Raw genomic sequence first — 16932 nt, 5'->3', positions numbered from 1 at the left:
AAAAAGCCTGGAAATTATTGACTTTTTCAACATATCTGAACAGGCAAACCGCAGACCTTCATGCAAATAGTGGCTACAGATGAAACTATATACTTGAATAAAAACAAGGAAAATGTGCTTTTTCAATCATTTATTCGAGAAAAAATATCAATAGATGTAATGGTCTACTTGGGAAGTATGTATGCCTTTCAGCAGAAATGACTTCAACTCTGTGAAAAATTTGACCACTCTTCTATGAAAAAATACTTCAATTGCAAGATTATCTGAGGGTTTTCTTGCATGTACTGCACGTTTCAAGTCCTGCCACAATATTTCAATGGGATTTAGATCTTCTTTTTGAGCCATTCCTTGATGGATTGCTACTGTACTCCGGATCATTACTGTGTTGAAAGGTCAATTTCCAGCTCAACTTAAACTTTTGGACAGATGGTCTCACATAACTTTGCTTTAGTGTGTGCGTGTCTGTTCCCCTGTGATGGGTTGGCGTCCCATCCAAAAGATTGCTCCTGTCTTGCGTCTTATGCTTGCTGGGTCAGATTATAACCCCTGTGACCGTGCTCAAGATTACGCAGGTTTAGAAAACAGTATGGTATATATATATATACAGTATACTAGCTGTTCTACCTGGTTTCACCTAGATGATGTAAAATATATACACACACACACACACACACACACACACACACACACACACACACACTCAAAGTGTGGATAAAATGAGAGGTTTGCATTTTCCAGGGCAGGTTAATTGTTCATAATGGAACAAAACAATGATTCTTCGTTCCAACACATTTTCTTTGATTCAGTCATTCAATGCTAGTTTTTAAGCCTTACTACAGATTTTTTTTATGGGGTACTCTTTACAAATTGTTTTTCTATTAAAAAATTCTACCCATCATGCAGAAGTGCACAGGAGATCAGGACCACTGCAATTTTGAGTGAGCAGTCAGCACAGCAGTTTTTCATTCCAAATGTCAGCTATCTGAAAACTGCCAGTATGGGTATGCAAATTAGGGAGACATTTAAATGTTTTCTTCAATGAAATAAGTCAATCCTTTAACGTACGCTAGAAGAATGCACTTAAAAGGAGCCATTAGTTCATAAACATCTGATAAAATTGCCAAATTGTATGTAATTTTATCTTCTTTAGCTGTACAAGAGTATAGGCATGCATCATAGAAAGATGTGGATTGAGGAATGCAAAACTTGTGTGGCATGACTACTGGAGTGGGCAGGTTTTGGAGAAATCATGGAGAGTGAATAGATATTACCTCTTGCATTAACTGCAACAAAAATATGCATGCAACTTAGTGCTTGTCTGATGTTTATTTTCTCCACTGAGGAAAAGTTTATGGGTATGATATCCAAAAATAATTTTCAAATAACACAAACAGCTCAATATGTAGAATAGGCTTCCAATTACTTATAGTATGTTAGTTTTTAGTAAAGATATCTGAAAAATTTCACAAAACAAGGACAAAGGGGTGAAGGAGTCCCCTGCATACCTGCAACATTTTAAATGCAGATATGGAGAGAAAGTCCAAATTACACACAGACAATGACTTGGTGCAGGATACTGGAAGCAGCACTACAATGCATGATTTCCAATTTAATATCCACTCTTACATTTTGAAATTTGTAATAGAGCCATAAAAAAAAAATGCTTTATGTTTTCAGACTTCTACAACATTGAAATTAAACAATAACTTTGGTATTTTTTAAATCAAAGTTATTTTTTCACTCTCATTGTATATATTAAATTGCCGCATGAAGCTGTGTTCCAACATTAGACATTTTTTAACAAGTCTTTAAAACTATCATGCCTGGTCTTTAAGGAGCCCCAATCCAAACATTAAAATAAAAGCCTTAGAATTTATTGAATATGTCCACTCTAAATTTAAAAAGACTTTGACTAAAGAAAATGTGACTTCGGTATTTCTGAAGCATGCTTGTGACAAGAATACAGCTCATTTTATCACCAATTCTTGGTACTAATTTCTTGAGGTAAAGATACATTTTCTGTTCAATTACAGCAGTCATTGTAAATGGAGTTTTGAAATTTTCCACAGATGCACCAACAATTGGTAGTTGTCCTAAACCTTGTTGTAACTTCAAGTGTCATATTTTCCTCCTTTGGGCTCTCCATGTCCATCTCATTAAAGATTATGTTATGTCATGGTTTGTAACAAATGATTCTCTGCACAAAGGTGTACCGAGTGTGCTATGCCAGCTACGACAAAGGGAAACAGCCCTAAAGATATACAGCTTGGAAGCCCACTGCCCATATTTCCCCAAATTGACAGCTCTGGCTTCACAACTGGCACTACAGTATGTGTCAGAGAGAACTGTCCTGAGATTAAAAGCAGTCAAAGTAAACATTTCTGAATACCGTGTGGCTATCTGTTTGCCGGACAGTGTAACGCAAGCAAAACTATTGAAATACGATTTTCTACATACCACACTAGGACTCTGCACTTTCTCTTTCATAGCTTTTTAAATTTTGCTCCATCAGGTGGTTTTCTTCAGTGGTGAGTGAAGATAAAGATCCATTCTAGTCAGGTAATGTCTTGTGGTCAGTTTTTCCTGATGCTGATTTATTTATTTACAGTATTTATTTTTAAATCACTGTGGCTATGTTTAAGGGAACAAATAGTTTAGAAGTTTTCAACCTGGCTTACAATATAGAGCCTTGGCTGGGAGAAGCTTGAACCAAAAGTGCAGATGGATGATTTAAAAATAAATACATAAATAAATAAAGTTACTCCTCATTTTAGTGTAGAAAATAAAGGGCTTTTCCCTTCAAGCCTCATTGCTAACCTGGAAAGTTAAGGTTGCACATTGAACACTGCCTGGATAACAGAGCTAGCCATACTGTTTATTAGCAGATTACTGGTTTCTGAATTACTTGTGTCTTCTTCCTTGTCTTCCTTATGTTTGAGGTCTTTTATAATGGTTGAGCCTGAGGAAAGTACATCCATAATTGGAATTATAGTGTTCTAGTATTAAGTAACCTAAAATATTGTTCATTTTTTTATTAATAAAATTTTAGACATTTGCTTCTTTTCTTTCAATTGTGATGAGGGATTTGGAAGATTTATTTTTAAGAGCTAACTCGGAGATTCATTTCTTGAGTTTTTTTGTTCTTTAATCATTAAAATGCACATATTTTCTAATGCTAATGGTGCCACACTTGTTTGATGTGACGATGAGTAAATAATAACAAGATCAGCTAATTTTATAAGAAAAATGGTACCGAGAAGACAGTCATGTACAACATATCAAATTCTGCTCACGGTATGTCACTTAAACAAGCCAGATATGCACATTGTAATGAATACATCCAACCCTGTTACTTATGTCTTAAAGAAACTGGAAATATGTATTCCAAACCTTATTACACAGAGTAAAAGGAACCAAAGGGCGTTTTTTTAACTTAAATATATAAAAATGAAAATTTAAAATAGTTTATTTTTATTAGCTAGGTTGGTATTAGTGGAATTTCTCATTTCTACATTATGTGTAGCTACTGAAAGCTCTGAAGAAATTGTGCTTGAGACACAGTATTACAGACTACACACGCTACCATAAATACTGTTAAAAGGACCCAAAATGTTTATGCAAATATGACCAAAGCTGCATGAAATGTATTATTTGTATGACATACTATAACAAACTACATTTTTATATATCATGATTCATGAAACCTAAAGCAAATTGTTAAAAGTCAAAGTTGGTTGTAAGATTTCAGCTTTTGTGTGTCACTGCTTTGAATTTTGGTACTGTTATATTAATAACACAATAACTATCTAATTAGACTTCAGCATTATGGGCTACTTCATATCAAGTTCCATTATCTTTTACTATTGTGTTCTTTATTTCTTTATTCAGTAACATGCCTTCTATAGTAAATCGATATAAGAAAAGTTGACACAAAATGTACTGGATACAGCTTTCATATCCCTTATTATTTTTTTATGTAAATCTACTTAAAGTATTAACTAAAGATATCATTTTTGATTAGAAATTTTGAATCACTTTCCCTGGTATTATAACGGTAGCTTCAAGGTTTGAAAAAACACTGTTTACATAAACTTTCTCCCTAACAAATGAAAGAAACAAAGGAGTGCATTAATAATAATAATGAAGTATATAAATACATACACATGACATGTATAAATATACTATATATGTGTATATATACAGTGGTGTGAAAAACTATTTGCCCCCTTCCTGATTTCTTATTCTTTTGCATGTTTGTCACACAAAATGTTTCTGATCATCAAACACATTTAACCATTAGTCAAATATAACACAAGTAAACACAAAATGCAGTTTTTAAATGATGGTGTTTATTATTTAGGGAGAAAAAAAATCCAAACCTACATGGCCCTGTGTGAAAAAGTAATTGCCCCCTTGTTAAAAAATAACCTAACTGTGGTGTATCACACCTGAGTTCAATTTCCGTAGCCACCCCCAGGCCTGATTACTGCCACACCTGTTTCAATCAAGAAATCACTTAAATAGGAGCTGCCTGACACAGAGAAGTAGACCAAAAGCACCTCAAAAGCTAGACATCATGCCAAGATCCAAAGAAATTCAGGAACAAATGAGAACAGAAGTAATTGAGATCTATCAGCCTGGTAAAGGTTATAAAGCCATTTCTAAAGCTTTGGGACTCCAGCGAACCACAGTGAGAGCCATTATCCACAAATGGCAAAAACATGGAACAGTGGTGAACCTTCCCAGGAGTGGCCGGCCGACCAAAATTACCCCAAGAGCGCAGAGACGACTCATCCGAGAGGTCACAAAAGACCCCAGGACAACGTCTAAAGAACTGCAGGCCTCACTTGCCTCAATTAAGGTCAGTGTTCACGACTCCACCATAAGAAAGAGACTGGGCAAAAACGGCCTGCATGGCAGATGTCCAAGACGCAAACCACTGTTAAGCAAAAAGAACATTAGGGCTCGTCTCAATTTTGCTAAGAAACATCTCAATGATTGCCAAGACTTTTGGGAAAATACCTTGTGGACTGATGAGTCAAAAGTTGAACTTTTTGGAAGGCAAATGTCCCGTTACATCTGGCGTAAAAGGAACACAGCATTTCAGAAAAAGAACATCATACCAACAGTAAAATATGGTGGTGGTAGTGTGATGGTCTGGGGTTGTTTTGCTGCTTCAGGACCTGGAAGGCTTGCTGTGATAGATGGAACCATGAATTCTACTGTCTACCAAAAAATCCTGAAGGAGAATGTCCGGCCATCTGTTCGTCAACTCAAGCTGAAGCGATCTTGGGTGCTGCAACAGGACAATGACCCAAAACACACCAGCAAATCCACCTCTGAATGGCTGAAGAAAAACAAAATGAAGACTTTGGAGTGGCCTAGTCAAAGTCCTGACCTGAATCCAATTGAGATGCTATGGCATGACCTTAAAAAGGCGGTTCATGCTAGAAAACCCTCAAATAAAGCTGAATTACAACAATTTTGCAAAGATGAGTGGGCCAAAATTCCTCCAGAGCGCTGTAAAAGACTCATTGCAAGTTATCGCAAACGCTTGACTGCAGTTATTGCTGCTAAGGGTGGCCCAACCAGTTATTAGGTTCAGGGGGCAATTACTTTTTCACACAGGGCCATGTAGGTTTGGATTTTTTTTCTCCCTAAATAATAAACACCATCATTTAAAAACTGCATTTTGTGTTTACTTGTGTTATATTTGACTAATGGTTAAATGTGTTTGATGATCAGAAACATTTTGTGTGACAAACATGCAAAAGAATAAGAAATCAGGAAGGGGGCAAATAGTTTTTCACACCACTGTATATATATATATATATATATATATATACTGCGGTAGGCTGGCACCCTGCCCTGGGATTTGTTCCTGCTTTGCTGGCTGGGATTGGCTCCAGCAGACCCCCGTGACCCTGTGTTAGGATATGGCGGGTTGGAAAATGGATGGATGGATGGATATATATTTATATATATATATATATATATATATATATATAAATATATATATATATATATATATATACAGTATATACAGACATACGCACACAGACTTAAATAGGCTGTATAAAATAGTTCATCAAGCACAAAGCACTATCTCAAACTGTGAGAAAGTTATTTATATTTACAATTGGAGGGTCACATGCAACAGAGAGTGTAGAATGCCATTTAAACATGGAAGGTTAATTAAAATCAAATTAACTTTGGATGATAACTGACTGTTCCCTTGTTTTCACATAAGAAGCATTAACGTCTTACAATATTTAGCCAAGTCCTTTAAACTCTAAAATTGTGCACATGTCAGCTTTATGTTTCTATATATATTATGCTATGTGGTTCATTCCAATCCTTATTTTCATTTGTTATCTTCTAATTCAAAACCCTATATCACAAAATATTTGCAATTTGCCAGATGTAATTGTTGGCTGTCTCAAAAGAGAATTATCTTTCATCATGTGGTGGGTGCGGCAATGTGCTGTTTCAGCGTGTGCTCCTATCATTAATGACATAGCGGCTCATTTAGCTTTTACTAATATCACAAATCCACTGAACAAAGAATGATTTTTATTTACACTAAGCAGAATTTGCATTTTAATATATAGATCTTTGGCGTAAATCCTTAATTCTCAAGGATTATACACTAATTAACATTTAATTATCTCAGTTATAATCATATAATTGTTTATGCAAATGAAAATATGTCACGTAATGTTCACACTATCTTCCTGTAAACTCCAAATGAGACATTGATTCTACAACTCAGATATTTGCCTCTTTTCGAGTTATTCATCACATAAATTGATCAATCTAGTTATAGATAAAAATATATATATTGTTCATGCAGTAGCAAAGCGTAATTTTATAGCTGCCTTTTCATTTTTTGACAATATTTTAAAGCATTAGTTTCATTCACACATCCAAGAGAAGTAAGTTAACCAGCTTAATGCACATTTATGAATTAACCATTAGTGAAGGATGCAGAATAAAATTTAATGACAGTGCAACTGAGAACAGTCAAGGAATAACATCACATACATTATTAGCACTTGGATGAAATTTAAGACAACTGTCAAAAGGGCAATGCTGTGGGAATAGGATCTTTCGACAGAAAAAACAGACAGCATGAACAAGGATTCTGAGCGATAACGTAAAGCAAGAGGGCATATTTAGCAGGAATATGGACATTTTTAAAATCTTTTTTCATGCAAAAATTAAAATTAGTAAACTAAAAAAGACAGGAATAAAGAAAAAAGGAAGTACATAAGCATTCAAGTGTAAAATTAAAGTATTTGTGCATGCCAACAAATCTGTGGGGAAAACTGTTAAAAAAAATTAAAAAACACGGATAATTTAGAGTACTGACAAATCCTAGGGACTTACTCAGAGTCTTTGTTCCATAACCGTCATCACCTATTCCGGGGATGTCCTATACAGCAGTCCCCAGAGTGAGCAATGAGAAAGAGAAGAGGAATAACCGCACAAGAGGAAGGAAGACGTCAGTGAAGTTAAAAGATATACTACCTTACCAGACCCTGCAGACCAAATCATTTGGGACAACTCTTTATTTTGCATGGATAAAATTTTAAAAAAATCAACATAAAGTAATATAGTTAACTACAAGAGAAAAAAAAACATTAAAAAAATCAAATGCATTTTTTTAAACAAGGCCAAATTAAATTATGTTATGTATATGGATTACATCTTGAAAAAACTGCTAAGCGATGCATTTTGAAGAAATAACATTTATGCAGGTCCATACTTATGTTTTATTAAATTTACTCTGCTTTAATACAGGTAAGGATTTATGATTATGCTAGTTGCATTACAAAAATTACTTTTCACCTCCATGCACAATTCAAAGAGGGTCCCAAATTGCATTTAGTCATTAGTCATCACATAACAGTACTCATTCCAACTGCCAGGGTATAAGATTGTTTAGATGTGTATGCCAGCAAAGCAGATTGTTCTTCTAGTGCTAGTATCCTGTCCTCTGCTTGTGTACGCATGTGAAGCACTGTCCTTAAAGACTACTTACGTTCAGGATCACTGCTTTCCAGTTCACTCTGCTCCTTGTTCTTGAGGAATGGAAACTTTCGTGAAAAGATGAAGCTCTTTTTACGCTTGTCATTGAATGACTGTGAAGGAAAAAAGGCATGGGGCAAACAAGGACGTGTAATTGTAGTCACACTCATGCTGACAAAACAAGTAGTTGTAAGAGTGGAAGGAACTGCAGTGACTTTACATCTGTGCATGTCCACTGATTAATTGTTGATGAACATACTGTTTTTCTGACAGTACTGATCTGGATTATCAGCAACTGCAAATGTTCATAAAATCATAAAAACACGAAAGTGCTCAAAAACTATGATTCTGTTAGAACACTTGAATATAACAAGAGGCAGCATAAAGAACAGGGACGTCTCATGCCTGGACAAACTGGTGAGGAAGGCAGGCTCTACTGTAGGCACGGAGCTGGACAGTTGTGGCGGAGCGACGGGCGCTGAGCAGGCTTCTGTCAAACATGAGGAATCCACTGCATCCACTGAACAGTATCATCTCCAGACAGAGGGGCAGCTTCAGCGACAGACTGCTGTCACTGTCCTGCTCCACTGACATATTGAGGAGATCGTTCCTCCCCCACACTATTCGACTCTTCAATTCCACCAGGGCGGGTAAACGTTAACATTATACAGTGTAATTGACTGTTATACCTGCTTCGCACTCTCCACCTTGCATTTTTTAACTTGCACTGCGTTTTTATTGCTCTTTAATTAACATTATTTTTATCTGTATGCAGCTTCTGGAGTATGTGAATTTCCCCTTGGGGATTAATAAAGGGGCAGCACGGTGGCGCAGTGGGTAGAGCTGCTGCCTTGCAGTTGGGAGACCTGGGGACCTGGGTTCGCTTCCCGGGTCTTCCCTGCGTGGAGTTTGCATGTTCTCCCTGTGTCTGCATGGGTTTACTCTGGGCGCTCCGGTTTCCTCCCACAGTCCAAAGACATGCTGGTTAGGTGAATTGGCGATTCTAAATTGGCCCTAGTGTGTGCGTGAGTGGGTGTGTTTGTGTGTGTCCTGCGGTGGGTTGGCACCCTGCCCAGGATTGGTTCCTGCCTTCTGCCCTGTGTTGGCTGGGATTAGCTCCAGCAGACCCCTGTGACCCTGTGTTCAGATTCAGCAGGATGGATGGATGGATGGATGGATGGATTAATAAAGTATCTATCTAACAGATGTTTTGATAATTTTAAGTTTTGCTGTGCAGAAACTAAGTATGATTACATCTCATATGTATTTTATTGCTTTGTACAGCATGTATACACATACAGTATTACATGTTTCTGGGCTACACTTTAGTAGAGTTTAACTCTACATCAGTACATAACCAGAATATTCTGAAGCACACTGTATGAACTATTCAAAATGACAATTTTGTAGGTAAGCAATATATACATTTATCTTGCTTGCTTGGAAGATATCATTGTATCTTTGTAATGTAAGAAAATATTTCTGCAATGGGGTAGTTGGAGAAAAAAAAGCAACAAATCATGTGGAAAAGCATATATCAGTATTAAGATAATGTTTAATCAAAAATGAACAGAATAATTTACACTCCATTAGACTACATTTTGTTCATGTAATTTTCGGGTGCATTGAAAATGCCTTTAGATTTCAATAGATGAAAAAAAAAATTGTTGTTGGCCAGCACTATTTACTAGACATTCTATCACTGGAGTTACTTGTGCAGCACAGACCACAAGAAATCACTCCCAAATGTGAAAGAGATTATTAAATAAGTTTTTTTTTTTTTTTAAATATTTGCATTATCAATGTATACATACAGATATATACACATTGATAATGCATATATTTTTCAATCTGAAATAAAAAAACAAGTTATTTAATAATCTGTTTCACACACACACACACACACATATATATATATATATATATATATATATATATATATATATATATATATATATACAGTATATATGCATTTTCCCTAAAAATTGTGATTATACACAGATTTATGAGTGATCATTTTATATTAGCCATAGCATTATGCTTGATAATACCTCTTTTTGTAGAATATGCTAATTTAACTCCATTATTTAGGATTAATTTTTTCTTGTCACTGATGTTCTTTCGACTTTTACATCTAATGCATTGTTTCACGGACATAGGCAACATAAAAGAAAATAAAATATAAGTGTAAGAAACGCAGAAAATAAACAAGGGACATAATTATTGCCATGCATAACATTACATAAAAACATGCTAATATGAAATAAGCCAAAAGTATGGATAAAAGAAAATACAGGTATATTTAATAGCAACAATGGAAGATAAACATGCAGAAGATGGAATATAAAATGAGCAAAAAAAGAATGGCAATTTGCAAGTGTTACCATCAGGTACCAAATATGAAAAGTGTTTCATGGTATATTTGTTAAAAACTAAAATGCAACACAAGCAACACTTACTATGCATTTACTACTTTCAATTTGAAAATTCAAAGGTAAGTTCAAAATATGCTGAATAATACTAAGTATTGTTTTTTAAACACCTTCATTAATATAAAGAATTACATGGTAATACAATTTTCATTAGTGACAGCTGTACCTTGTACAAAGCTACCCTGCTGTAACAGATTCAAAAGTACCAGTTTCACCAGCATTATTCTTGTGTCACATCTTGCCATTTTGGTAACTCTGAATTACTTACAATTAATTTTGCTAAGAGAACAGTAAGAAGACTTTGCTTACGCATGGTCTTAAAGGAACTTTTTACTTTCATCAGAGGATCTGTTATTTTAAAAATGTCTAATAACTGTAAAATAGAATATTACTGAGAATCCAGAATTACAGTCATATGAAAAAGTTTGGGAACCCCTCTCAGCCTGCATAATAATTTACTCTACCTTCAACAAAAAAGATAACAGTGGTATGTCTTTTAATTTCCTAAGAACATCTGAGTACTGGGGAGTTTTCCGAACAAAGATTTTTAGTGAAGCAGTATTTAGTTGTATGAAATTAAATCAAATGTGAAAAACTGGCTGGGCAAAAATTTGTATTTAAGGTGGTCAATTTCAAGTTGTGCTTCCCTTTGACTCTCCTCTGAAGAGTGACAGCATGGGATCCTCAAAGCAACTCTCAAAAGATCTGAAAACAAAGACTGTTCGGTATCATGGTTTGGGGGAAGGCTACAAAAAGCTATCTCAGAGGATTAAATTGTCAGTTTCAACTGTAAGGAATGTAATCAGGAAATGGCAGGCCACAGGCACAGTTGCTGTTAAACCCAAGTCTGGCAGGCCAAGAAAAATACAGGAGCGGCATATGCGCAGGATTGTGAGAATGGTTACAGACAACCCACAGATCACCTCCAAAACCTTGCAAGAACATCGTTCTGCAATTCAGCGCAATTTGCACAAAGAACATCTGTATGGCAGGGTGATGAGAAAGAAGCCCTTTCTGCACTCACGCCACAAACAGAGTCACTTGTTGTATGCAAATGCTCATTTTGACAAGCCAGATTCATTTTGCAACAAAGTGCTTTGGACTGATGAGACAAAAATTGAGTTATTTGGTCATAACAAAAGCACTTTGCATGGCGGAAGAACAATGCATTCCAAGAAAAACACCTGCTACCTACTCTCAAATTTGGTGGAGGTTCCATCATGCTGTGGGGCTGTGTGGCTAGATTACGGACTGGGGCCCTTGTTAAAGTCGAGGGTCATCAGTCACAAAGTTGAAGTTACGTAGGGGTTGGATATTCCAACTAGACAATGACCCAAAACACAGTTCGAAATCTACAAAGGCATTCATGCAGAAAGAGAAGTACAATGTTCTGGAATGGCCGTCACAGTCCCCTGACTTGAATATCATCGAAAATCTATGGGATGATTTGAAGCAGGCTGTCCATGCTCGGCAGCCATCAAATTTAACTGAACTAGAGAGATTTTGAATGGAAGAATGGTCAAAAATACCTCCATCCAGAATCCAGACACTCATCAAAGGCTATAGGAGGCGTCTAGAGGTTGTTATATTTGCAAAAGGAGTGTGAACTAAGTATTGATGTACTATCTCTGTTTGCATGTCCAAATTTATGCACCTGTCTAATTTTGTTATGATGCATATTGCATATTTTCTGTTCATCCAATAAATTTAATGTCACTGCTGAAATACTACTGTTTCCATAAAGTGTGTCATATATTAAAAGGAAGTTGCTACTTTGAAAGCTCAGCCAATGACAAACAAAAATCCAAAGAATTAAGAGGGTTTCCCAAACTTTGTCATATGACTGAACTAATGCCATGTCGTACTAAGTAAAGTTGGACAATGTGAATAAACATTCTGTATTATTCAGATGTAAATTTAATAAATATCCTGAGATTTAGAAGCAGACTTTGACAGTGACTGAGTTGGACTGACACCCTGACCAGGGTTGTGCCAGCCATCTGCCTGATGCTGCTGACATAGACTCTGCCTCTCTGTGAGCCTGATTTGAATTGAGCAGGTTTAAGAAAGCTATGCCATTAAATCCCTAACATCCTCAATTTTATATTACAGTTTGGCATTTCTAACTTTGCATATTATAAAGGTAGCGTAAAGTACACTATCTACCTATTGTCACTGATAGTAAACTGTTACTGAGAATTTATGATAATCTATTAGACAACTGAAATGATTGACTTTCTAAGATAAAAAAGAGCTCCTCAAAATTAGCATTTTCAAGTATTTGTGATGGGCGGCACGGTGGCGCAGTGGGTAGCGCTGCTGCCTCGCAGTTGGGAGATCTGGGGACCTGGGTTCGCTTCCCGGGTCCTCCCTGCGTGGAGTTTGCATGTTCTCCCCGTGTCTGCGTGGGTTTCCTCCGGGCGCTCCGGTTTCCTCCCACAGTCCAAAGACATGCAGGTTAGGTGGATTGGCGATTCTAAATTGGCCCTAGTGTGTGCTTGGTGTGTGGGTGTGTTTGTGTGTGTCCTGCGGTGGGTTGGCACCCTGCCCAGGATTGGTTCCCTGCCTTGTGCCCTGTGTTGGCTGGGATTGGCTCCAGCAGACCCCCGTGACCCTGTGTTCGGATTCAGCGGGTTGGAAAATGGATGGATGGATGGAAGTATTTGTGATTTAAGGATGAAAAATTCATGATCCATAAGCTTTTAGGTGAAAATGCCATTCTAAGCATCCATCCATCCATCTATCCATCCATCCATCCATCTGTCCATTCATTCATTTAACTGATTTCTAATATCACATTCATGTTTTGTTTGTCACCTAAAGTAAGACTCAGTTGATTAAGCTTAGTAGATTAAACATTGTAGTGTGAGTTGTTATGGAAACCAAGGACTTCTTACAATAGAGGCTTGTAATGATTTTGATTCTGAGCAGTTCAGGGAAAAATGTTCCCCTGCAGGCAAGATTTAGATATAAAGTATACTTATTTGAGCAAAAATAAAGGCCTCTTCTTGAATATGGAAAGCAACTACCTTTTAAAATCATTCTGTAATCCACTATTTAGTTTATAGTTATTATATTACATTTAAAATATAAATGTCACTGAAAATGTGTGCTATTGAGTAAAATATTTAATCACCTAATATTTACTAACAATTACATGTTTCAATAAAATGCATATTAGTCAAAGAGATGTTAGTTTATTGGCCCGATATTTAGGCCTTTACTCAGTTAAATATTTGAGATCCTTATGCATTCTGCAGTGGCGTATTATTAAATGAAAAACTCAAAAGTGCACATCTGGTCACACCTGCAAAATCAAAACCACCAGAGACAAGATGTTTTCAAGTATAATAATGCTGGTTGTCACACTGCATTTAACATACTCTGGAGTCTTTTATTGCTCAGACATTAGCTATGCTGTCATTTTCTGCAGCTGACTGATTTGCAAGTAAAACATAATAAAAAGACAAGTCAATTAATAATTGAAAAGAAAGAATTATCTTGCAAAACCCATCACCTCTTTGAAATGATAGCATTCAAATAAATATTTTAAACAAAATCATTTTTATTAGGTTTTTTCACCAAAATAATATTCAAAATCACACCTCAGTAGACAGCATAGTTATTAATGCTGAAATGAAAAAAACCTGCAAAATCTCTTGTCAACTTAATTTGTAAGTTACTGAGAAAGCATATTAAACTGTCATGATAAGCATTTCACAAAGGATCAGATACAAAGCATTGCTAAATATTTTGATTTAAATAACTTTTGTGGTTTTTGAGAATATAGTTGAATATTTCTTCATTAGCAATTTAAAAAAATCCTCTATTACAGAAATGAATTAATTAGCAAAACTGCATACTAAATGAAATGAGCTATATTTTTTCTGAACTGGTGTTCAATTGTAATATTTCATGGCAGCCTTTGGACAAGAAATATAATGTATAAAATTAGACATTGTATTACTGATAATATGGGCCATTGCATTATACAACATAGGCGTGAAGTTTTGTTGAATTTTAACATGCTGTTTTAATTTATTGTTACACAAATCACTTTCAGTACATGAAGACATTAATTCCTCATTCCCGACTGCACTTTTGGTGTACCCTTAGGACTTGCACTTCACCAAATCATCTTTTTTGTATAACATAGATTAATTTATCAATAAATCTACATTTGTTTTCAGTTATTTCACTAATTAACGGCTTTAGTGAGGTTATATGGCATACTGGTATAAAGAAGTTTTATTTAGTGTGTTATAATTTTGCAAATACATTACTATAGTAAAAATGTGATGAACCTACATCTCATCAGGTTTTGATTTCTGCCTCATCCCATTGTTGTCAGAATAATATTTAGCTTTGGGCTCTCTACCTGATAAAGCAGGTTAAAAAAAAAATATGAATTGGTGTATGTCTGAACATGTCTTTTTTATAATGTATAAGTCTGTAGTGGAAGGGTGTTGAACCATGTTAGCCATTGTGGATGCAATGAGAAGTCAAGCAAAATGACACCTTTTATTGGCTAACTAAAAAGATTATAATATGCAAGCTTTTGAGGTAACTCAGACCCCTTATTCAGGCAGTTTGTAATGCTTTTGCTTGACTTCTCATTATAACCTGTAAGTTATCCGATAAAACAAAGTAGAAAACATAACAATTTCAAACTGGTTTTATCCAGCCAGGGATGGTTTGGGGTCTGCAGCAATAATGGGTACAAGACATGGAATAGCCCAAGATGGGACACCATACCATAACAAGGCCAATTCACATCCATTCCCACATTCAAACAATGTTAATTTAAATCAAACATCTGAAGTAACACCAACGCATATGTCTGTGGAATATAGGAGGAATGGCAGAATACTTTAAAAAAAACATAATGTAAACCTTTGTTGGCTTGTTAAAGTGAATTAAAGTCAAGTAATCTATTTATTTTATATTCAGTAATTCAGCGTAGCACTCAGATAAACAGAATATATCTTGGTTTCTTAACTGCATGTTGGGCCTCTGGCAAGACTTAAAGTATTAAACAGATATTGTCACTTCTTAATTAAAAGTATTGGATTTAATTCATGTAGCATCCTGTGACACATATGCATTTACGTCATTGACAGCTATGGATGAGGAAGACAGCCCCCCTAACAGATTGTTCATGTGACCAACAGCTGCATTTTTAAGAATCTGATACACAGATGTTTTTCCATGGAACTTCATCTAAGCACGTTCCACTTCCGAGAAAAATAATTGACACTAACTTTTCCTTAAAAGTTTTTTTCATTTTTTTCATTTTTTCCTACAATTGTAGAACACAAACTACTTCTTAATGCTACTAGTGCGAAAAAAGAAAAATGACTTGATAAATGGCCCGCTGTCCTCTTCCTGAACTCATCAGTTTCAATATATTACGTATGGTATAGTAATGCAATAAAATCCATGACAGTTTTGTTACTGATTGCCAACTGAGCATCATACTGTATGTTCAAAAGGGAAATATCCAGTCAAATGTATTAATCTCTAAAAAAGTAGGAAATTTGCCAAAAATATGTTTTATTCTTTTATTTTAAGAGCAAAAATCATATAACTGATTACTTGCAAATAAAGTTTTGAAAAAAAAACTCTTTGAAGCTTGGAAATATCAACTATTTGTTCTTTATTTGAAAATCAGCTTTGCATGTTGATAAAAACAATTTTTAGTATAAGATTATCAGACTCAATTTCATATTTTCTATTATTCAGAAACTTTGTTTAGTGAATGGCTTTGAAAGAATGAAGCCCTGTATAGGGCTTCTACCTTGTGTTTAGTGTTACCAGAATATGTTCCTCCTCCTAAACCTCCCCCCAGGCAGGCAAGCATGCTTGGGAATGTCATTTTATGTCATTTATAGTGATTGGCATGCAATGAAATGCCATATAAAAAAACAAAAAAAAAAAAAAACAAGAAAATTTGCATTTGCTTTAAATTGGAATATTATTACCAAACGGAGAAGCATTGACATTTAAAACATTTTTTACCATTTACTTCATTTTTTTCTACTACTTTGGACTATAATGTTTGATGATGACATTGTGATCTGTAGCGATAGTAGGGAGCAGGTTGAGGAGACCCTGGAGAGGGGGAGATATGCTCCAGAGAGGAAAGGAATAAAAATCAGTAGGAACAAGACAGAATACATGCGTGTAAATGAGAGGGAGGTCAGTGGAATGGTGAGGATGCAGGGAGTAGAGTTGGCGAAGGTGGATGAGTTTAAATATTTGGGATCAACAGGACAGAGTAATGGGGATTGTGGAAGAGAGGTGAAAAGGAGAGTGCAGGCAGGGTGGAATGGGTGGAGAAGAGTGTCAGGAGTGATTTGTGGCAGACGTGTATCAGCAAGAGTGAAAGGGAAGGTCTACAGGACGGTAGTGAAACCAGCTATGTTACATGGGTTGGAGACAGTGGCAATGACAAGAAAGAAGGAGACAG

General features: G+C 35.7%; 1 protein-coding gene across 37 annotated transcripts in view; it reads right to left on the bottom strand.

The window, feature by feature from the left end:
• The window catches only part of dlg2 (discs, large homolog 2 (Drosophila)), a 1641316-nt gene that overhangs the window by 35709 nt on the left and 1588675 nt on the right, over positions 1-16932 (bottom strand). For 34 of the 37 annotated variants that reach the window (XM_051926947.1, XM_051926957.1, XM_051926950.1 and 31 more), the window contains one exon: positions 8045-8144. In XM_051926947.1, coding sequence (XP_051782907.1) covers positions 8045-8144 — 100 coding nt within the window. Of the gene's footprint in view, positions 1-7389; positions 7436-8044; positions 8145-16932 lie in introns of all 37 variants that reach the window. The other 3 variants (XM_051926951.1, XM_051926982.1, XM_051926983.1) reach the window with 1 other exon arrangement.

The sequence above is a fragment of the Erpetoichthys calabaricus genome, chromosome 4 (genome assembly GCF_900747795.2).
Source record: "Erpetoichthys calabaricus chromosome 4, fErpCal1.3, whole genome shotgun sequence".
Taxonomy (NCBI): domain Eukaryota; kingdom Metazoa; phylum Chordata; class Cladistia; order Polypteriformes; family Polypteridae; genus Erpetoichthys; species Erpetoichthys calabaricus.
Note: the sequence above shows the minus strand (reverse complement) of the source record. Positions and strands in the feature narration are given on the sequence as shown.